Source organism: Crocodylus porosus, unplaced genomic scaffold (genome assembly GCF_001723895.1).
Source record: "Crocodylus porosus isolate Cpor-Errol unplaced genomic scaffold, CroPor_comp1, whole genome shotgun sequence".
Lineage (NCBI taxonomy): Eukaryota > Metazoa > Chordata > Crocodylia > Crocodylidae > Crocodylus > Crocodylus porosus.
This window is the reverse complement of record NW_017728906.1, coordinates 92,174,940-92,196,938: the sequence shown is the minus strand read 5'-3', so window position 1 is coordinate 92,196,938 and position 21,999 is coordinate 92,174,940. Positions and strand designations below refer to the sequence as shown.

Here is a 21,999-nt window from a genome sequence, read left to right as displayed (position 1 = left end):
CAAATGATGCATGATATCAATCCAAAAGTCTAGAGGCAGGCGTTCAGTGAGGCAGCGGCACACACCCCTCAACATCTGCCCCAAAGTCAAACAGCCTGCCCCTAGTTTGTACGTGCACCGGCCGCGCGCACCTAGCCCGCCCCGCCCCGCGCGCCGGGGGGAGGCGGGGCCAGCTCTGCGCCCCGCCCCCGGGCCCTGGAACCGCCCGGAACCATTCTCCTAGCGCCGCAAGTTCCGGGGGAAGGGGTGCGGTGGGGCACGGTAACGCCAGCGCGGGGCACGCGGCGGGAGACGTGGCCGCTGCTGCCGCGGAGCTGGATCGGGGGGGGACGCCGTTACCCTGCGTGTATCCCCCTCCCCTCTCGCGAGACCTCGCGCTCCCCTGCGGCGCGCGGGAGGATGAACCTGGAGCACCTGCGGCGGCGCGTGCGGCAGTACATCGACCAGGTGCGCGCTGGGGGACGGGGTACCTGGCCCTGGGCATGTGCTCTGCTGGGTGCAGCCTGGGGAGGGGCGGGGAAATTCTTTCCTGCTGCTCCCTATGTCAGGTGGTTTTTAAGCCTCGAGATGCAAATCTGTCGCGGACAGGGACAGGGACAGGGACAGGGACACCGCTGCTCCAGCTGGGACTTGAGGCTGGAGGGTCCTGGTTGGAGGGGCTGGCCCCTTTGCTTGTGGTCAGCCCTCTGATTTGCTCCTTTTAGGGATTGTGGGCACAGGCCCACCAAGAACATGTATAACCTGCCCTTAAACAAGTGGGGACTGAGGAAGGAACCATGAATTTCTTGGGACAAACAAAACCAGGAACAGGGAAGGGAGTGAGGTCGCAAGGTCAAAATAAGGGATCCCGAAGGAGATGCTGGCCAGCACCTGCTAGCCCCTGAAGGAGTTGAGGGAGCTTGTGGACTAGGGATGGGGATATCATTTAAAAATGTGTCCATTTATCCTCTTCTAATGATAACGTTTAAATGATTAACTGATAACATAGCAGCTGGGACAGGGCTGCTGCTAGGAGCTGCTTCCCCAGGGCCTTTGTTCGTGGGATGGAGGGCGAGGGGGAGATGGAGGTGGTGGGGGTCTCCCCTGGGCCTGTGAGGTGGGAGGAGGCGGCGGTGGGCAGCAGCAGAAGGCAAACACTGGGAAGGAGCAGCTAACTGCTTAATGTGGTTCCCAAACTTTGACAGATTGAGCACCACCAATTTAAACTGATACAACTTTAAGTGCCACCAGCAAATTTTATAAAATAAAAAATAAATCTGTTAATGTGTACCACTGACAGATTGTCTGGGAACCACTGGTGGTACACAAATGCCACAGATTGGGAACCTCATAATTGAGTCATTAGGCCATCCCTTGTTTTCCTCTTAGGTTATGGGTACTAGTCCCCCCCCTTGTCCCTCCCTCTTCCCTTCTTGCTCCTTCCTGCCTGCCTTGCTGTTTTCCTGTTCTAGAGACACTGTACTGCTTCCCTTACATTAACTGGTAATGTGTTACTGGTATAAATATACTTATTATTTAAACATTTAACATTTCACATCCCTACTGTGGAGAGTGAAACTTTGCTGAGAGAGGTGAGTGGAGGAGTTACAGGACAACAGCCTCATTCACCCAGGTTCTTTCCAGCCAGAGGCTTCTTCCTGGGTTTATAGGTAGCCAGCTTGGTAAGAGCCAGGAGGAGGTTGATTAAGAGGTTTCAGGACTTGGTGAGGCCACATACGGGATGGGGAGCGCATAACAGTAAAGGTGTGGGGAAAAGTGCAGCCAGACCTCAACAGTAGGTTCAGGAAGAGGCAGAAGAGAGGCTGCAACCTGGCGCACTTGGGGTAGGCATGTGCATGTCTCGTAGAAATTGGAGAGAAGCAAGGCTAGAAGGGACCTCCAGAGACCATCTAGTATGACCCCCTGCCTGAGGCAGGATCATCCCCATCCGAGCTATCCCACAGAAACTATAACTGAACCTCTTTGTAAGATTACTGTCCATATTTCAGGTTAGCAAGGAATTTTGCCCCACGCCCAGATTAGTACACATTAGGAGTGGGGGGGGTTGCCTTCCTCTTTAATTGGCATGCCGCTCTCCCCCTGGGATCTCTTGAGCATATGTTAACAGCCAGTTATAGCAGCTGGATGTTGGTGGTTGTCGTCTCCCTGCTTTGCCTGTGGTTGGTATGGTGGTTGTATTTTATGTTGTATCAGGGTTGACTAGAGATAAGACAGTGGATTTGGATAGTGATGATCCTGCCTCAGGCAGGGGGTAGACTAGATGGCCTGCAGAGGTACCTTCTGGACTTGCTTCTGTATGGGTATTTATACACGTACAGTTTTGTGATCCAGTGCACCAGAGATGCATTGCATTGCTTTGCATGAAACTGAGGTGCACTGTGCTGCACTGCAAGCAGTTGTATAAGTGGTGAAATGCATGTAAATGTGCAGAAAATGGCAGCGGTGCCATTTTGAACTAAAATACCTCGGCGTGCCACTCCCAGTACCACCTGCCTGCCTGCCTGGCACAGCCCCAGCTCTTCCCAGTGTGTGGGTGGAGGTGGGGGGTTGAAAGGGGTGTGCAGGGTTGACAGCAGCACTGGGATCAGTGCTATGGTGATACTACAGCAAAATCTGGTGTAAGTGCAGCCCTCTCCCAGTGCCACTGCCACCCACCCTGAACCCAGCACCCACTGAGAAGAGCCTGGCTCAGCCCGCAGCTGCCGCTTGCCTGCCCTGACCCATGCAGATCCAGGGGCACCCTTCCCCTCATTTCCCCCACCCCAGCGAGCTGTGGCTCTGTCCCACGTGCTGCCTCACCCTGGCTGTGTAGTGCCTGCACCTGCTCCCTCCCTCCTTCACTGAGGGGGGACCTTGATCTGTCTCTGCCCTCACTCCCCTTCCCTCCCCACTCCCCTTCCATTACAACAGACTTACCAGCTGCATGCAGCTGTATCGGAAATCAGATCGGTATTGGCCAATATGCCTCCTTAAATATCGGCCATTGGTATTGGCTCCCAAAATCTCTGTCAGTGTACCCCTAATTCTGTGAGTCCCTTTGTTGGGTGCTGCCATGGCCAGGTGGAGCTGCCCCATGCATCTCCTCTACAGCCAGACTGAGGAGCAGCTGTGACCCAAACCTGTGCTCTTCTCACAGCCCTTCCCTGTCTGGCTCATGCACTCCTTCCAGAACAGGCACACCAGGCTGGTGGGACTGCCCCACACCCCTCTATTTCCAAGCAAAGCATCCAGGGTCAGCCCAGGAAGAGATGTGGCAAGAGCATGCTGCAACCTGGCCACAGCCCTTGGCTCTGCCCACTGAGGGAGATTAGGCTGGGTGGGAGCAGCCGGGTGTACTGTCTGACCAGAGAAGCTAGGTATGGGGGCACTCATGGCAGGTACAACCACCCTCCTTTTTCACCCCCATCCCCAGGGGCACGGGGGAGTTTTGCCCAGAGCATCAAATTCCTTAGGCCTCAGCTCCTGCCTGCTTTAGGCTTATCACATACTGCATACTCCTGCCTGCATTATGGTTATCACCCCGGTTGAGAACCATTAAGTTAAGCTGAAGCAGCACAACACTGGTTCTCAACTATAGGAGGGGGACGTGAAATTAAGAAAAAAATTGGAGGGGTCACCTGACTATAAAAGGTTGAGGACCACTCTAAATAGTGAGAGCCTGAGGCAAGCAGGCAGCATGGATAATAACTGTCTGAACTTGAAGGGTTTGGTGGTGTTAAAAGCAATAAAAACAGCAACCTTTTAGTGGGATGTAATGGTAGGTGGTGCTACAGAGAAATGACTACACTTCCTGTTTATACAGTGCTCTTCTAGTTTCATAATGCCCTTTTAGGCTTTATTTATGCAGGTTTCATACGGTTGCTTTTTATCCCAGAAGAAACAGCAAACCACATGTACTGCACAAAAGCTTGAGCGGAGGAAATGTTTTGGTCAAAGATACATGACCCTTTGATCAAAAAGAAAATAAAAAATAAGGTGACAGCAACAAAAGCTGTTTTTACCACAATCTGAAAGATTTCCATTTGTCACAAATAGTATTTTAGTCAACTGCAAGATGTTATATAAATAAATAATACTTTTATATCTTCTGTGTCCCTTATTCCTAAGATTCAAGGCCCCTTCTTTCAAGCCTTGGGTAAATTGCAGGTGTTTGCGAAGTGCATAATTTGGTCTTTGTAAACATGTTAGCGGCTGTGAATTATTTGGTCATCAGTTAATTTAGCGTAAAAAATACAAAAACTAGCCTTCATAGCCATTTGTGAAGATTTTGGTGGTGATGTAGTTACTGTTGGTAATTGTAGAATATCCCAAATATATTTTAAACTAATCTAAACACTTTTAACATTCTTCTACAGCAACAGTATCAAAGTGCCCTATTTTGGGCAGACAAAGTTGCTTCACTATCTCATGGTAAGTAATCCTTTTTATGTCAGAGTTCATATAATTTAAAATCTTAACTTCATTCAGACTTCTTCCTATTCATTTATTTTTCAGGGACTTGTATATTTGTAGGCTTTTTTGTGTAATGCTCTTCTGTGAATTTCTTTATAATTCTGCCTATTCAACTAGTGCATCAATGATTCCATCTTAAAAATCAAGTGAATATAATCCATTCTTCATTCATGCATAACCCTTTTGCCAGGTACTGGGCAGCAGTAACAAGATCTGGGTTCAAATTTAGGGGTAAAGATCAGTTTTTTAAATTTAGCTCAATCCCCCACACAGAAACCTGGGAAAATAAATGTTAATGAGGTGTTCTGATGTGAACAGGCTTCCTCCCTCACAAGCAAATGTTAAATTAAACTAGGCTTTATTGCAAGGGGGAGAAGGGGAGCAAATGGGCATCTTAATCAAAACCATAACTATTATAATAGTAACTAAAACTCTACAGAGGTCACAGTTACCAGCAGACCAATTCAGGGAGCTCCCACCTAGTCCAGACAGATGGGAAGGGAGACTCCCCTAAGGGTGCCATCCAGGGCCTCTACCAGCTGTGGTGGCGAAAGTAGCAAATGCTTGGTAGGAAGGTTCACCTCAGAAACCTTGCTGCTCTTCCCTGCCAGGGGTTGCTGCTCTGCTCTTGGGGCTTTACCACATACACCAGCCAAAATAGCAAGTACTCAGGAGGAAGACCTGCTTTGGATTTACTGCCACTGATGCTGGGGATGCTGCTAGGGTGCAAGGCTGGGGTCCACTGCTCTGGCCACTGGGGTGCATTGGTAGAGATTGCTGCTAGGGAGTGCTGTGCTGACTGCTGCCTCCAGGTGTTACTGCTGCTCCACATCACTGGGGTGGCTACTGCTAGTCCCCTTCAAGTTATGCAAACCCAAGTACTTCTCAGCCTTGACCTTCAGTTTTAACTACTGTGAATGTCAGGCTTTCACTATAAGGTCCTGTGCACAGAAACACTTTTACTTTGAGGAGCTGGTGAACCACAAGGCCATCCCAGGAATGACTCCTGTCTGGATCTCTTCTTTCCTTACACACACAACTTTGTACTAAAACTGAAGGCCACTCCATTGGAGATCTCTGCACAGCTCACAGTGTGGTTTGACCTTTGTATAGCTTTGTATTAACAATGGTTCTGTGCCTACAAACTTCATACATCTGGAAGGGAGGGCTGGTGGACACGATCTGATCCAGCTGCCCTTTACTGGTGCACACTTTTACCTACCCTCAGACAGTATAAACTAAGCCCACAAGAAGTGAAACGGGCATGAATAGCCCACAAAACCTTTATACAAATGAGGCTATACAGATACAGAATATACAAAGTTACCATTATAGAACATAAACATAATCATACATGCAGAACATAAGAAGGATTACACATTTGATTCCTGACCTGAAAATATACTACTTAACTTACAGTGCTCAATCTTTTTAGCCAATCTTTTTGAAGTACTTCTTCACTTTTCTGAATTTTGCAGGACCCCAGCTTAGAATTGCTGAGTAAGAACTTAAATTCAGCTAGGATTTAATTGATCTAGCTGGTATTAGTTAAGAGTGGTGGGGGGCAGGGCCTAACCCTCCTGTGTTCTGCTATTTGCACTGTCTGCCTCGTCCCTGCTCCCCACCATCTGTACCTGAGCAGGCAAGGGAAGCACTTGCTGCTGAGACTGATCCTGTAGCGTCTCACACACCAGCAACCATTGCTGCAGCCACACCCACTGACCTCTGGATTTTGTGAGGGTGAAGGCCAAGAGCTGGGCTACATATCACATCTCTGTCTACATGTCTGCCAGCCTGCTAGAGCATGCTGCTGGGGCATGTGGGAAGGCAGCAGTGATGGCAGCCCTCAAAGAAGCAGCTGTAGGCACCAGTGGGTAGCTGCAGGGGGAGGGAGGAAACGTAGTGCAGGACTGGGAAAGAGAGCATTAATGGCCTTGCACACTGGCCAGACAGCACAGGACCCATAAGCAGGGGTGGGCAATTTTATGGGCCCAGGGGCAACATAAGGAGTTTTGATGAATTGTCATGGGCTGGGTGGAGGAGGGAGCAGAGGGCGTGCACAGCAGAGCTCACCCAGGGCCAAGCCCTGCCCCCTCCCACCTGGGGCAGCCCGTGCCACGCTCCCACCTGCCAGGCTGTTCCTAGTGCAGCTGCAGCCGCCTGGCTGCTGCTCAGCTCCCCTTCCTGTTCTGTTGTGCTGCTCCAGGCTGGGAGGAAGCTTTAGCCAGGCAGCTCCTTCCCTAGCTCCTGTCTGCCTTTCACACACTCGGCTGCCTGTGCCAGACCGGTGGAGTGGGTGGAAGGCAGCTGAGAGATGGAGCACTGCAGCCAAGAGCCCTTCAAAAAGTCCAGTAAAGTCATCTCAAAGAAGTCCTTCCAAATCAATACGATTGCTATTTACAATATAAATACATTATGGAACTATATTACTCATCTATAATTGAATACAAAATCCTGGGTTATTTTTGATGAAAATAGGGTATTGGGCCTTGGTTCAGGAACCAATCCCCCGTTTACAACATTGTTTCAGGGAAAATCAGTTCTGAGTTATGTTTTGACTTCAGATGTGGTTTTCAGGAACTAATTGTATCGTAAGTCCAAGGACTGCCTACAATAATGTGTTTTATCCGTTCCCTTTTCAGTGTAAAATTGTTTCCTACAGTGGCTTCCTAGTGCTTAGTCTGTTTTACATATATAGAACCAGCATTGCTATATTTTCTTTATTTTGAAGAATAGTAAAGTGGTGACAATTCTGAAGACTCTCCCAGTATATCATGACTTAACACAGGTTGCGTGTCACCCAGATTAATTGGATCTTTTTTCCAAATATTTCTTTTCAGTTCTTTATCTGCATCTATCTTAAAATGACTTCATATAAATCCTGCAGAAGCTTGAATTACTAATGGTACATACAGTATAACATATACATAAGTTTTTAAAGGATCTGAGCCTACTAGTATATATCTATAATTTGGAAAAAATTGTTTTATTTAAGAAGCACTTGATTCCACAGAAGTTTTAAGTGGGGGGAAGGGAAGAAGGAATAGATGACTCCTGTGTTTTCTTCTGTGGCCTCATTCAGGGACAGGATCTACTTATAACAGTTGTGCATGCTGTTTTTCTTCTCTTTATTAATTATATTCCCATTCTATTATGATACGCAAACTGATGGTAGATTGTTTACATTCTTACTTGACAGTTATTGCTTTTGCTGGAGTCCTGGAGGGTGAACTTCAATCTCTTCTTATTTCAGACATGTACCCTAGGGTGCATTTTTAATTATCATGAAGTGAAGGTTTAATTATTAATTTCTAATTCTAGAGATGATTAGTATAAGGAAAAATAGGATAATAACTTTTTCTAATAACCTGAAAATATATGTGCCTTTCAAAAGTTCTGATATTTATAATAAAGTGGTTTAGAATTGTGTTAAATGTAATATAATATATTATGTATAATAATATAAATCTTATATTTTTGTAAAGAGGAACCTCAGGACATCTATTGGCTGGCCCAGTGTCTTTACTTGACAGCACAATATCATAGGGCAGCACATGCCCTGCGATCACGCAAGTTGGATAAGGCAAGTAATTTCAGGCAAGAAGTATGACTTCTGTTTTAAAACAAAACATCTGCTAAGCAGTTGATCTGTGCTAAATATACTATAGGGGTTTTTTTTGCCCCCCTTAGATCTTACGGTCTAAAGAAGAGTGGCCAACCTGCAGCATGGGTGCCACAAGTGACACGGGCAGCCTCTGTGGTGCACAGCAGATTGGGAGGGGACAGGTAGCACAGTGCCAGATAGGGTAAGGAACAGAAAACAGTATCAGATCAGACAGAGAGCACAGGGCAGAAACCAGAATGCAGAACAACATAGCAGGTAAGAGAAAGGGATCGAACTAGCACTTGAAGAGGGTGCAGGGCTAATTTGTGGCACTCCTGCTAAAAGGCCTGGCTCTTACTGGTCTAAAGGGAAAATAACTGCATTGTATTGCGTTATGCAGTCTGTAAAAACAAATATAGCCACTTGCTCATGTAGCCACAATGCAAAGAGTAGGACCAACTAAAGTCAGAGAGAATTCTAAAGAGGAAAGAGAGGGACAAATATGAGGAAAGCAAGAAGTTGGTTAAAGGACGTGCTATTCTATTTCTCCCACTTTGCTAGCGACAGTTATGGAGGCCTGGAAAGGAGAAAGTATTTCTGGAATAAGAGGATTTAAATAATATTGAAGAGCATCACAGGCTGGGTCTGATCATTAATAACTATGATAAGGGAGGTTCTGCTGAGATAGTAAAAGGTTAACCAGACTGCAAGATGCAAAGAAAAGAGAGCAGACTAAATCCAGTAGCTGGCTTAAACAGCATGCTGTATGACTATAAAGTCAAAAGAGAGAAAGGAAATACTGTGAGATATAAAACCATGTTGCAGTAACATAAAATGGGGATGAAAAAATAAAGAGGCTGTGTTAGACCAACTACCACCATGTTGCCAGAAGAGCAGACAGTGAGGCTGCCCTGCCCACGTATCGCTACCACCCAGGTGCTACATTGCATCTCTGGTATGTTGATATAGAAAGGGGAAAAAGAGTGCCTAATGTGTGCAAAGAGGAATGGAGGGGGAGAAGTTCAAACCAAGGAGATAGAATGATGGCTTGAGAAATCTGGAGTCAAAGATTTAAGTAAATGATGCAAAGGTAGTACCATCTTTAGGTAGATTTTTAGTTAGAAAACGGGTTTTTTCTACAGTAGTAGCTTTTTGCTGTTGAATATTTGGGACATTTGTTTGCAGCTTCTTTAAGTTTAATATAATTTACACTTCTGTTTCTCTCTCAGTTATATGAAGCATGTCGATACCTTGCAGCAAGATGTCATGTAAGTATATATTTTAGTTAATATTAGAAACAAATCGGACTAAACAAAACTTACAATGTAAGTGTGCGTCTTGCACATCAGAAGGTTGTAGACTAGAGGAGGGGATATGTATTGGTCTAAATCTGAGGTTTGCAACAATTCACTGAAGCTGTAGGTTCATATTCTCTGATGCTAGTTTTGTTTTGTCATTGTTTTAAGCTAGATTTTTTTTTTTTTTTTTGGAACCATATTGTTTGGGTCTTTTGAATGAGACCAGAAAATACCAGCACCTCTTTGTTCAGCCCAAATGTTAAAAGTTCTGTGAGTATGGAGTTTGGTTGTTACCCATGCATCAGAATTTCCTTAGTCTACAAGGTTGTTTGTGAGGATGTGTCCCAAAGACGGTTTTGTTTTAGTGGTGCCATAAATACAAAAGTTCTACATATATATATGTAGAAGAATGAGTAAAGTAAAACTGAACAGTATGTATTTCAGTAGGGTTTTGTATCATGTTGCAATTTGTTGTTTATTTCAAGATAAATATCTTTAGACTTTTATAATCAGAGGGTGTTGAACTGTATGATAAATGCCTATGAATGGTTTAATTTCCAGTTTCTGATATAATTTAATTGTTTGATTGTACAATATAGAAATATTTAATAAACTACTAGTCTACTAGTAATTATTTTTTTAAAAACTACTACTACTAGTGGGGTGCATCTGCACAGGACATTTACTGTGGAACTGCCTAATTAGCTTTGCAGTAAACACCTCAGTGTCTACAGGTGTAGTCTTATTAAACTTCTGTAAACTAATAAACTCTGCAGTAGGGTAGTAGTTGTAAATGCAAGTACTACCTGCTTCAAAGTTTTTTTAATGCACAGTAGTGCATGTGTAGATGCTGACTTGGCTGGCTGGGGCACAAGAGTGCTTCTGTGTGAGGGCTGCCTGCTGCAATATGTTGAGCCGGGCAGGAGCAGCCCCAGGCTGACAGGCTGACCCCCGGAGGCCCCTGTCAGCCAAGGCTGCTCCAGCCCAACTCAGTGTGCTGTGGTCCTGAGCACATGTTCAGCCAGCATGCCCAGGAGCAATACACTCCAGTGTGATAAGTGTTGGAGTTCATTGCTGTGCCTTAATTGCACATGCAGACAAGCATATGGACTACTAGATTATGTTGATAAATTAATCCACAACCAAAATAAAAGGTCTAAATACAAATAATGTCCTAGGTTACTAAAAGCATTTATGCTTTTCTTATGATAATATATTTATTTGTGCTTTTAATTTAAGTTATACATGCTTAAAACCTAATCCTTTTTTTCCCTGTAGTATGCTGCAAAAGAGCATCAACAGGCTCTTGATATTCTTGATATGGAAGAGCCAATCAACAAAAGACTATTTGAGAAATATATGAAAGATGAAAGTGGGCTCAAAGACTCCAGCAGCGATTGGGAGATGTCACAATCCTCTGTAAGTATCATTTTCTAAATTATCTTATTTTAATTGTTGGAAAAAGTATTTAAGTAGTACAGGTATTTATCAAAGTACTGGCACTGCAATCAGCTTCACTCGTGTTTCCTCAGAAACCTGATTCTGAAATTGGGGGGGTATTATTATTAGTTGCCTTGGTTATTGCCTCTGTGGAATAATTATCTTGGCCAGCCAGTAATAACAGTCCCATGCAAATGTTTCCTGAGAATTGTTAGCTGAAGATTTAAATTCTAGGCTTGTTGAGTTGTGACTTGAGATTTGACAACATAGGTTCCCTTGCACTGCAGGCTCAGAAAGCAGCAGTCCTCTGCCAATCAAATATTTTAATGAGGTATTACTTTAATTACTTAAGTACTGCTTTCAAGGGGCCATTCCTCATCTGTACTTGAAAGGTAGGAAGTGTATTTAAAGTATAGCAGTTATTCTTGCTTGATTCCATATTTAGACAGACTTGTGCTCTAACCAGAGTTAAAGGTATAAAACAATTTTATTTATAATAATACTGTTTTGTTAACTCCATAAGTTTCTGAAACATGTACGATTTGCTATACCATAAAAAATGTGCTTGGTCCTTACCCAAAATATTTTTTTAAATATTTGAACCAATTCTTAATCTCTCTTTTTTCCCTCATCCTGATTTGGGTATTCTGTTTCATATGCCTAAACTCATATTCCTACCCCCATCCAAACACAAGCAGCTGAATTCTGCTTATTCACACTTAAGCAGTCTCCTACAACCACAGTCATTCTGGGATATCTTATAGTTGTGAAAGAATACATTAAGCCAGTGGTTTCTTCAGTCTTCGTAGGCCCTTGTTTGAAATACTGACTGCCTACTTTTTTCTAGCATATACTTTACTAGTTCTCATTTTTAGAAACCAGCTATAGTCTTTATATTGGTTTAGCTTATGAATAACATTTTTTTATTTCAAGGTAGTACTAGAAAATCAAATCGCATCATACAAAATGCTTTTTACTTTTCAGGGAGTCCATTTGCTTTGTGCTCAAAACCCAATTGCAAACATTGATTCAGTCTCTGACCTCCAGCCCTGCTTTTCCACCAGATTAAGAGCTCTATATGCCTTTTGCGAGGGAAGATCTATGATGCTTTGGATAATAGAACCCTAGCAACCTACAGCTACAAAGAGGCATTGAAGCTTGATGTTTACTGCTTTGAAGCATTTGACCTTTTAACATCACACCACATGTTAACAGCACAAGAAGGTTTGGAGAACAATACTTATTTTCTAGATGTAAACAAAATTAAACCTCCAGATTCACAGTACTGAATAAAATTAATGTTGCATTACAAATCTTGCGTTAATGTTGCATTGCAAATCTTAGTTCTGAACTAGTTTTGAAAGAATAGCATGTACCCAGTTTTATTTGTATTATTTATCTATTTAACATAACCAGAATCTTTAATATTCTAACTTTCTGAAATTTGCACTTAAACTTTAGATTTCAGCTCATGGGATGCAATCTCTGGGTTATGTTGGGTGATCACTACAGCTTAAAAATCAGCAAAATTCTGTAGCTATTAAGACTTGAAAAGAGCAAAGACAGACCAGCCTCTGTGGCTAGTTTCTCCAGTAACTTCCATGCCCATTACCTAGATTTAGCATCTTTTTTCTCTGTTAGCTCAGTGCCACAGTCCTTTGAAGCCACAAAGCATTATGAGATTACGGTGAAAAGCCAAAAACAGCTATGACATTGTATATGGAAAAGGGTTAAAAATAATTGTTTTATCCAGTGCCCCCCTTTTTCGGTGAAAAACCTTAACCCTAGAGTCAATATAAAACTGTAGATTGTAGTACTTCATCAAGTTGAATTTGACTCAGTTAAGTTCTGTAGAGAAGAATTTAAAAAGTAAGAATTCAGTCATTCACCTTCATGCTTAGAATTACTGTATCATAATGCAGTTGTTTATGATCATTAATAACATGATGCTTTACTTGTCATATTGGAACAGACATTTCAAAACTTTTGTGTTTCTGAGCCCTGTGCATTTTTTACTTGTTTGGGTTTTTTTGTACTTGTTTTAATTTACACAGAAAAAGAACTGCTCGAATCTCTACCTCTTAGTAAACAGTGTATGGAAGAACAAGAATTGCTACATTTTCTGTTTGAGAATAAACTGAAAAAGGTAAAGAAATAAATAAATAACAACTAAAAAAAGGAAAAGCAAAAAAATAAGTTTGAATTGGAAAACTTGTCCTAAATGCTAATTTTATATGATTGTGTTTTGTTTTGAGTTTTTGAAACATCAAAATTAAAAAAACGTATTTTTACTTTTGCTTTTAATTACCTCATGTGTTAAATGACCTAATTCATTAAATTATTAAAAGTAATTACTTAATTTATATTACTGCTTTTCATGTATAGAAATATAAAAAAGACAAAGAGTTTCATGTAGACTTTATTTCACAAATTTTATAGTTTTGTTTGATGAAAATCTCTACTTGGCTGACTTGCAGTTTTTTGAGAAACATCCAAATATAGAATAATGCTGTAACAATTGCTTTAATCATGTTGGTGCACTGATGTTTGTTTGTATAAAAGGATGTAAGGGATTTTACAATAAGAATATATTATGTCTAAAGTGCTATTGCTGGAACTGACACCACAGCATTGGCCAACATGGGTCAGTAAGTGCCCTGTCACTCAGCATTGTTCTTTCAGAGACTGCACTTGAAAAACTGGTAATGAAATATCTTTCACTGTCTAAAACTTGTTGACATGAGTCAATGAACTATTAATAAATATTAGTTTTTTACTCAGCGCAGGCCTTCTAAGCACAAGTCAGAATTTAAGAGATCCAGAAAATATATTAAAATACCTTTGAATTATTATCTCAGACAGAACCTAAAAGCAGTAATTATTAAAAAAAAAAAAAAATTATTCTATACAAATTCTCATGGTTGTTAAAATGCCTTCTTTTTCAGTATAACAAACCTAGTGAAACAGTGATTCCAGAATCTGTAGATGGCCTTCAGGACAATCTGGATGTTGTAGTATCCTTAGCCGAAAGACATTATTATAACTGTGATTTCAAAATGTGCTACAAACTTACATCTGTGTAAGTACATAAAGCAACTGTGATATTTCAAGACTTTATTTCTGCTACTTCTCAGGTCTCATGTAGGAAATATTGTATGATCACAAATATACCCAAATCTATCATTCAGTTGTTTAATGCATCTTTTGCAAATTAATATCATCTCAGCTGAGATAAGTTTCATGGTTTCATGCCAAAGTCCCAGCTGGTTAAGAAACTGTGAAAATAATACATGTTTTGTTTTGAACAAAATACAACAAAATGTGATAGTGTTCTATAAAGCTTCTTTATCTTGAGTTCTAGATTTACTACAGGTCGGTACTCAAAATATTGGTCTTGTAAAATAAAATAAGCTTTCAGCAAAGACAGTGCTGTATTGAATATAATCTTGCTTCCAGCAGAGGCAGGACCTGAGAATGTTGTAAAGGCAGTATACTAAATTTGGCAGCAGAAATATTTGGTTGCTATCCTAATTGCATATTCCATCTGCCAAGTGTTTTGTTAACCAGTTTAGCTAAATTAATTCTATCTGGTTTTAAATCAGCTGTTGTTATGCTAGTAACATCATGTAGCTAGAACATGACTATTGGCTTATTCAAGTGCCAATTGCTTGCAGTATTACATGTTGTTATAACATTATTTTCTTTCTAATTCAGTTAAGTTACATGAACCATTTATTGTATAATATGTTTTGTTTTCAATAGGGTAATGGAAAAAGATCCCTTCCATGCAAATTGTTTACCTGTGCATATAGGGACACTTGTGGAATTGAATAAAGCAAATGGTGAGAATTGTTGTTGACTAACAATTTAATAAAACTCAAATGAATGTAGAGTTTTAAAAGCGTCATGTAGCTAATTTTGACAGTGCCTTTTGAATAGACTTCTCAACAGTCAAGCAGAAAGTAGCATTTTCCACAAATAAACAAAAACAAGTGAGATTAAGGAAAAATATTTTAAACTTTAAATTAAAAAGTATAAACATTGCAGAGCTGGGTAAGGATCACATGAGTGGTTTTCCTGTGTTTTTAACAGTGTTTCCTGCCTCTTGGGTTATATAGCCAATAAGTTACAGGGAACCAAACTTTTTATTAATGTCTATTGTGTGTTGAATACTGTGGTAAATGTAGGTTTATTTTCCTTCCAAAAATTAAAGAAAATATATTTTTGACAAATATAAGAGGGAAATTTTTAAGAATGGCTACTTGTGACCACAAAATTTGTGGATAGATCTATTGTGTTTTTCAGGGAGGATCAGATTTATTTTCTGTAGAGTGAACTGCCTGCAGGCAGAGACTGTTTCATAAGTTATCTCTTCCTATCTGCAGTTATAAACACTGCTTCAATTATTATCCTGTTCCTAACCATGGAGTCTTTTTATGATGGTTACATCAATAGTTTAGCTACAGTTTGTTTCCAGATTCTTTCCAAGAAGGGCTTGGAAGTATTTGGAAACGATCTGAAATGAGAATGAGGACCTGACATCAAATGGCCTTCAATCTTTCAGTGTATTAATCTGAAATAAAGCATGAAAATTCCACTTTCGTACAAACAGGTAGGCCATTACATATGCTAGTGTATCTGTTATATGCAGTTGGTGTACTTCGGATTCTTTAATTGCAAGAGTCAACCTTTTTTTTTTTTTTTTTTAATTTGGCCAGTAGTCTACTTTTTCTGAGGGTCAGTTGAGAGCCACTTCTATAAGAAGTGAGTACTGTGAACAGAATTTTTATAATAGGCCTCGATTTAAAGTTTTGAACTGGAGGTAAGAACTCCAGTGCTGAGACTTGCACTGTGGATCTTTCATTACATTTAGAGAAGAAGGTTTTGGTGTTACTCCTTCCCATGGGGAGGAGAAGACCTGGGGAAAGCGGGGTAGTGTTGTTGCACTTTGTAAGTGTTATTGATAGTAAAGTGCTGGAACAGGTTACTCAGAAAGGTTGTACAATCTCCATCGTTGAACATTTTTAAGACCTGGGCAGACAAAGCCTTGGCTGGGATGATCTCACTGGGGATGGTCTTGCTTTGAGGAGGGCGTTGAACTAGGTGACCTCCTGAAGTCTCTTCTAACCCTAATTTTCTATGATTCTATATAGTTATGGTTTTATTTATTAAAGTTATTAAGTGATAAAACACTTCAGCATTATTTTTATTCAACATACAGAAACGTTGGTTACATGTTTAGCTCCTTGATCTCTTAATTTTAGTGTTTAAAGAATTCTGGCTCAGAATTACTAAGTTATCTTACATTGTCAGTGTTGAAAGTAGAAACAAGTCAGTGTAGTTAATTTATAAGAAGCTGAACTTTTAAAAGTATTTCAAGTATATGTGGCAATGTTTTTTGAAAATGTAATACTATACGTCAGCTGACTATGTTCTAATTTGCTTTAATATTAGGTAGGCTAGGAGTTTCTTAATAACCTGGTTAAGCTGAGATGCACAACTCCTTGTCTGTTATGCTCTTCCCATACTCAGGTTGGAAACTGACATCTCATTTGAGGTGATCATGACTCAACCAGATTTTAACTTGGGTAAAAGCACAAGTGGCATAGCCATTTATACATGTAGGTTTTCCAAGATGCATTGCTGCCCCTCTAACAAGTCTGTCCTGGGGTAACTGGCAGTTAACTTGAATGAGCTGTGGTTGATTTTCAGACATACACAGCATTGTCTTAGGGGAAAAATATTATCACATTGTACCTCACTTACTTCACAGGTACTTAAAGTGGGACAATGGACTTGTGTGTCTGTGGGATCCTGGGGCAAGCAGCTTTCTCTTGGGAGAAATGCTATCTATATGCATCTACAGTGCTTTCAATTTGTATTCGAATACACACAAACTTGTTCAAGCTTTAGGTTTTGTAAAAATAGATTAAAATACAAAGTTAAAGGGTCATTTTTTTAAGTATCTGTTTCAAGAGTAAAATGTTTAGCTCTGAGTTTATAGACTAACTTTCAACACGTAGTGTGAGATGCATGTAATGATACTTTATAACTATATGGTGTTCAGAATTGCCTTTTGTTTAATGTACTATAATTTTCTCTCCCCCCACCCCCTACCCTTTACAGAGCTTTTCTATCTTTCTCATAAATTGGTGGATTTGTACCCAAACAATCCTGTAAGTTTTTACTTTTCTTTTTAAATTAAAAAAAATCTTTATGTGAAATATATTTAACCTCAGGAATTGATCAAGGTTTTAAATCTAGTTTTAAAATACCTAATATTTAAACGATTCAATCTAAAATAGAATATTTTATGCTTCTGAATATAAGCACTCAAGAATTTTCTGTCATGTCAGATATTATTTAACTAATTCTTTTAAACTTCTGTGATGATGAGGGTCTTCATCATTTTTAGGAGTTTTGTTATATGGTTTAAGCCACTTTTTGAAAAGTCTTAGTCAACTTTCTGCTCCTTCATGTTGGAGATTGTGTACAGGGAAAGCATGCTTTACTACTTAGAATTGTTTTCTGTGCTTTTGATTAATTAACCAAAAAGGCTTTAACTTTTAAAACTTTCAGACTTGGCATCAGTGAGAACTTACTTTTAGATGGTTGAAGAAATGTGGTGTATAAATATCAATATTATGACAGTTTAAAAGTATACTGTGCAGGCAGTTTGCTGCTTTCTACTTATTTAAGGACATTCAGGTGTACTGTTCCAGATGTACATATATCTGAAGCAGTTTACGTCTGAAAAAAGCATATCTGTATGTACGCCACCTTTCTGCTTTCCTGTGAAATATGAATTTTCATTTCTACCTAGGAGAAATATTACAATCTTTGTAGTCTTCTGTGTCTGAGGAAGGGTGTGTGCGCCCAAAAGCTTGCAAATAAAGATGTTTATTTTGCAACTATCTAGTTGGTCTAATAAAAGGTATCACCTCCCCAGGAGTTCTGATTACTTTTTTATTCATGTGTACACATTCAAATGAGCATCCTATATAAATCTGAAACTTATTGAAGTGTTGTCATAATTGATAAGTGAAGTTCAGATATATTTGTATGCTTACATATGAGTTGCATTTGTTCATGATTGATTGATTTTTCTCTTTTAGAAAACAAATTTTAAAAAGCTAATACAAAGTTTACATCAAGTGTGCAAAATTCAAAGCCTTCCAGGGTTACTACTGTGTAGCTTTACTTGTGGGCTGCAAACTTGTATCCAAAACTTTGTGTATTCTCACATACCACATGCCTCCAGATAAGATATGCACCTCCTTTTTAGAAGGTAAAATGTAGAGGAAAAACTATTTTTCTGGAGTCCTGGCCTACAGCTGGCTGCTTTTTGTGGAGGCAGTGCTGCAAGATGGCTGCCAACTTTTTTCTGAGACAGCAAGCATAAGGGTTGTGTTTTAATATTAACCTTTTCACAGTTAGTCACAAAGGCAAAAGAGAGAGCTGGTATATCTTGGGGTTGATTGTCCCAGACAGTTTGATGCAGCCACCATTGATATCTCAGGACAGTCATAACACACAGTGTAATTTGCAGCTCAGATGGCAGTTAACTCAAATTAACTGCTGTTGTCCCAGAGAAAAGGTGTTATCTCTGAACTTCACAGGATCCTAGGAAGAAATTAGATGTGTGTTTTAATCCAAATTTGACAGAGCCTATGAAAGGGTTAACACTGCATTTCACTCTCTTTCCTGCTTGCTGCCTGAAAGAGAAGCTGGCAGCTCTCTTGCAGTACAGCATCTCCATGCTTCTGGTCTTGCATGCTTCTGTTCTTGCAAAGATAAAAAAAAAAAAAATAAGCTTCCTCATTTAAGAATACATATGGTATGTGGTATATGAATACATATGGTACTGTTGAGCTTCAAGAATTTCCTGAACTTGAGGACTGTGAATATGTCCTTTTTGTGGTACTAAATGCTTGATGGAAATTTAGATTTCAATTTAACTTTTTCTGCATCACATTTCAGGTGTAAGGGATCTTCATCATGTCTGCAAAATTTTTCTAGGATTTTTAATTATGAACTGAGCCTCAGAGCCTCCTCTGACTTGATCTGGCAGTTAGCTTTCGGGATTAGCTTCATGGGATTCCAGATTCAGACAGGGACAGCAGTGGCAGCACATGGGTTCCTCCTTCCAGTGCCTGCATCTTGTCTGATTACCTTCCTCCACATCCCTCCCTGGAGTGTCTTCTGCTGCACTGGAGCAGGGCCTGGAAGGAGGAACCTGCATTCCTCTGTCACTGTTATCCCTGGCCAAGCCCAGCACCCTGTGAGCCACTCTGTGTTGTTCACAGTTGGAGCAGAGCTGGTGGGGGGAGGGGGACTCTGGGTCTCCCCCGTGCCTGCATCAGCTGTGGACAGTGGCAGGAGGGGAGTGTGGGTCCTTACTTTCAGTGCCTGCTTTTGGCTAGTGGAGATCACAGTAGGGAAGTGACAGGTGCAGAAAAGGGAAACCTTCCCACAGCTACCAGTGTCCTCACAGTACCCTACACAGCTGTAGCCTGTCCCTGGAGCAGGGCAGCCGTAGATTTGGGGCTCCACCTGCACCAAAGTTTGTCTGAAACAGCAGTGCAAGGGGGAAGGAGTGCATCTGCCTTACTGCACTCCGCTGGATCTGTCCTTGGCTGTACCTGATTTGAGTCATGTGAACATTGTTATTCCATGTATAAGCCTGTCTAAAATGGATGAGTTACAGATCATTCAATTGTTTATATATATAGTGAAAATAGAACTATTCTTGTTCTGTATCATTACTTTTAGTGTTGTGCGAGTTTAGCCACTTTTATATGCATTTTAATACTGCTTTATTTTGAATTTTATGTTTAGGTCTCATGGTTTGCTGTAGGATGTTACTATCTCATGGTTGGCCACAAAAATGAGCATGCCAGAAGGTATCTCAGGTAAGAACTTATTACTTGATAGTAGTGTAGTCTATGTGATTTTTTTTTTTTTGCCAGAGCAGTATTATTCAGTACTTAATTCTCAAGTAAAGGGTATAGACAAATGTACATTTGAGCTGCTCTGGAGTATGCAGCAGCTTTTACAATCAGCTGTTATATTTTCATGATCCTGTAGCAATATAAATTAGCTTTAACACCCCAACTTTAGCCTTGAGTGGAGAAAGGTTAAAGATGGAGTGGTTCAGCTACACTTCTATGGCTATAGAATCATTCAGATATAGCACTTGTATTGTAACAGCTTATATCAATATCCTTTAATAGCAATAGAATTTGTCTGTCTATACACAACAAATAGTTAATAATTAGAGTATTATGAAAGTTCCTGGATGTCTGTATTTACTTGCACTAAATCTAGGTATCCTAGCTCTCGCTAAAATATCCTGTATGCATTGACCCTTTTGATACAGTAGTTAACATGATACCATCTAAATTATATCGAAAAATGTGTACAGTTTGACTCCAAATCCTCTATCCAGTTATCATTCTGTTGCTAATGGACCCATTTCCTGCATCCTATATGCTTCCAAGCCAGTTGGGCTGGTTCTTTCTCTATCTCTTCGACTCTACGGCATAGTCTGAGCTTTATGAATCTTATGTCTTCCCATATAAAATAAACAGCACCATTCAGCTGTATCTTAGATAGCAAAAAAAGGTACACTTCAGGCTTCCCTCCCCCACAAGCCCTCAGTTGCTTAAATATGCCCCTTTAGAGTTTTACATAAGCACTCCCTTAGGAAACAACAGGGCAGGAAAATGGAAAACATGCTTATCTGAGAAATTTCTCAACTACAGTGACTTTGCAGAGCACCCACAATTACAAATCTCTGGAATGACAAAAGTGTTCCTTTCATCAGAACTTGCCCTTTCAGTGTGAATCTCTGGTTCATCAGCATTTCAGGCTGGGTAGTTCTAGTCCTATATATCCTTTGCACATTCTTCAAGTGGCATGGTCAGTTTCCTGAACAGATCAGATTCTTGGTCTTAAACAGAGCCTTCATCTGAATATAGTTTGCTCATACTGAAGTATAGCAGGAATAAGACAATTAATCCCCTAAAGTGACAAGAACTAATTGTAACAGTGGATTATCAGAATTCTAAATACAACCTCATTGTTAAAAACTTAACACTTTAGAAAAATGTGCAGGTACACAAATAGCTTTACTCTTACTCATTTTGATTAATATAATCATTTGATTGCTTTTTTAGCAAAGCCACTACGCTTGAGAGAACCTATGGACCTGCATGGATAGCATATGGGCATTCATTCGCAGTTGAGAGTGAGCATGACCAAGCAATGGCTGCCTACTTCACAGCAGCACAACTGATGAAAGGGTACGTCAGAAGTGGATTGTGCTATTTTATATGTAATGAAATTCTGGGAAGTTTAAAAAACTGTCCAAAAGTATTGTAGGAGTATGTTCTCTTCATTTACCAGTAAAAATACACTTAGGGCTAAACAGAAAACAAGAGAGGAAAAGAATAGGAACTTTTTTTTCAAATTCTGGTACACGTTGAATACATCATTTTTGTCTAAGTGTTTCTTCTCACTGGTTTCTCATCTAAATACGACTTATTTCCTGTGGTTAACAAGATTTCTCCATTTTCTACATACTATACTCAGTTTGACTTCTAGGACTTAATGCAAGATATTCAGCCCAGACCCACATGTTGAGGTTTTTGCATAAAGCAAGAGCTCACTCATTTCTGAATTAGCAGGAGAGAGTCAAGGTCTCTTGGACAAGACCAAGTACTGAACCCCCATTGCCTTTTTCTAATTGTTTGGGATAAATTTTCTCCTGCCTCTAGCTAATCTAGTTGGTCTTTTTGGTCTAACTCAAGGTGCTCAACCCCTGGCCCATGAGCCAAACCCGGCCTGTGGAGCCATGGCATCCAGTCCATGGGGTTCCCCATGGGTCGGAAGATTTGGAGGTGGGGAGCAGTGACAATTAATACTGCCATCACTCCCCCATTGCTAAATTCCTATTCCCCAAGTTGGCTGGGTCAGGGCTTGGTAGGCCCCCTTTCTTTTGTGCAGCTGGATTTTGGCTGGACCATACCTCCTTCTCCCCTACAAGGCTGGATTGGAGCTGGGCCACTCCCCCTCCCCCTCCGTGGCTGGTCTGGGGCTGGGCTGCTCACATAACTGCTCTATGCACCAGATGCCAGCTCTGGCCTGTGAATAGACCTGGCACCGCCCATTCATCCCATAGGACAAAAAGATTGAGCACTATTG

General features: G+C 40.8%; 1 protein-coding gene across 2 annotated transcripts in view; it reads left to right on the top strand.

Moving 5' to 3' along the window:
• The first annotated feature begins 266 nt into the window (after positions 1-266).
• The window catches only part of CDC16 (cell division cycle 16), a 31,971-nt gene continuing 10,238 nt past the window's right edge, over positions 267-21,999 (top strand). The window contains exons 1-12 of one of the 2 annotated variants that reach the window (XM_019529610.1): positions 267-447; positions 4,356-4,410; positions 7,938-8,035; positions 9,286-9,324; positions 10,633-10,773; positions 11,859-12,018; positions 12,849-12,940; positions 13,740-13,873; positions 14,557-14,636; positions 16,921-16,970; positions 19,633-19,706; positions 20,973-21,098. In XM_019529610.1, the coding sequence (XP_019385155.1) occupies positions 400-447; positions 4,356-4,410; positions 7,938-8,035; positions 9,286-9,324; positions 10,633-10,773; positions 11,859-12,018; positions 12,849-12,940; positions 13,740-13,873; positions 14,557-14,636; positions 16,921-16,970; positions 19,633-19,706; positions 20,973-21,098 (1,097 nt within the window). In that variant the 5' untranslated portion in view covers positions 267-399. Of the gene's footprint in view, positions 448-4,355; positions 4,411-7,937; positions 8,036-9,285; positions 9,325-10,632; positions 10,774-11,858; positions 12,019-12,848; positions 12,941-13,739; positions 13,874-14,556; positions 14,637-16,920; positions 16,971-19,632; positions 19,707-20,972; positions 21,099-21,999 lie in introns of those variants that run through there. The other variant, XM_019529611.1, reaches the window with a different exon arrangement.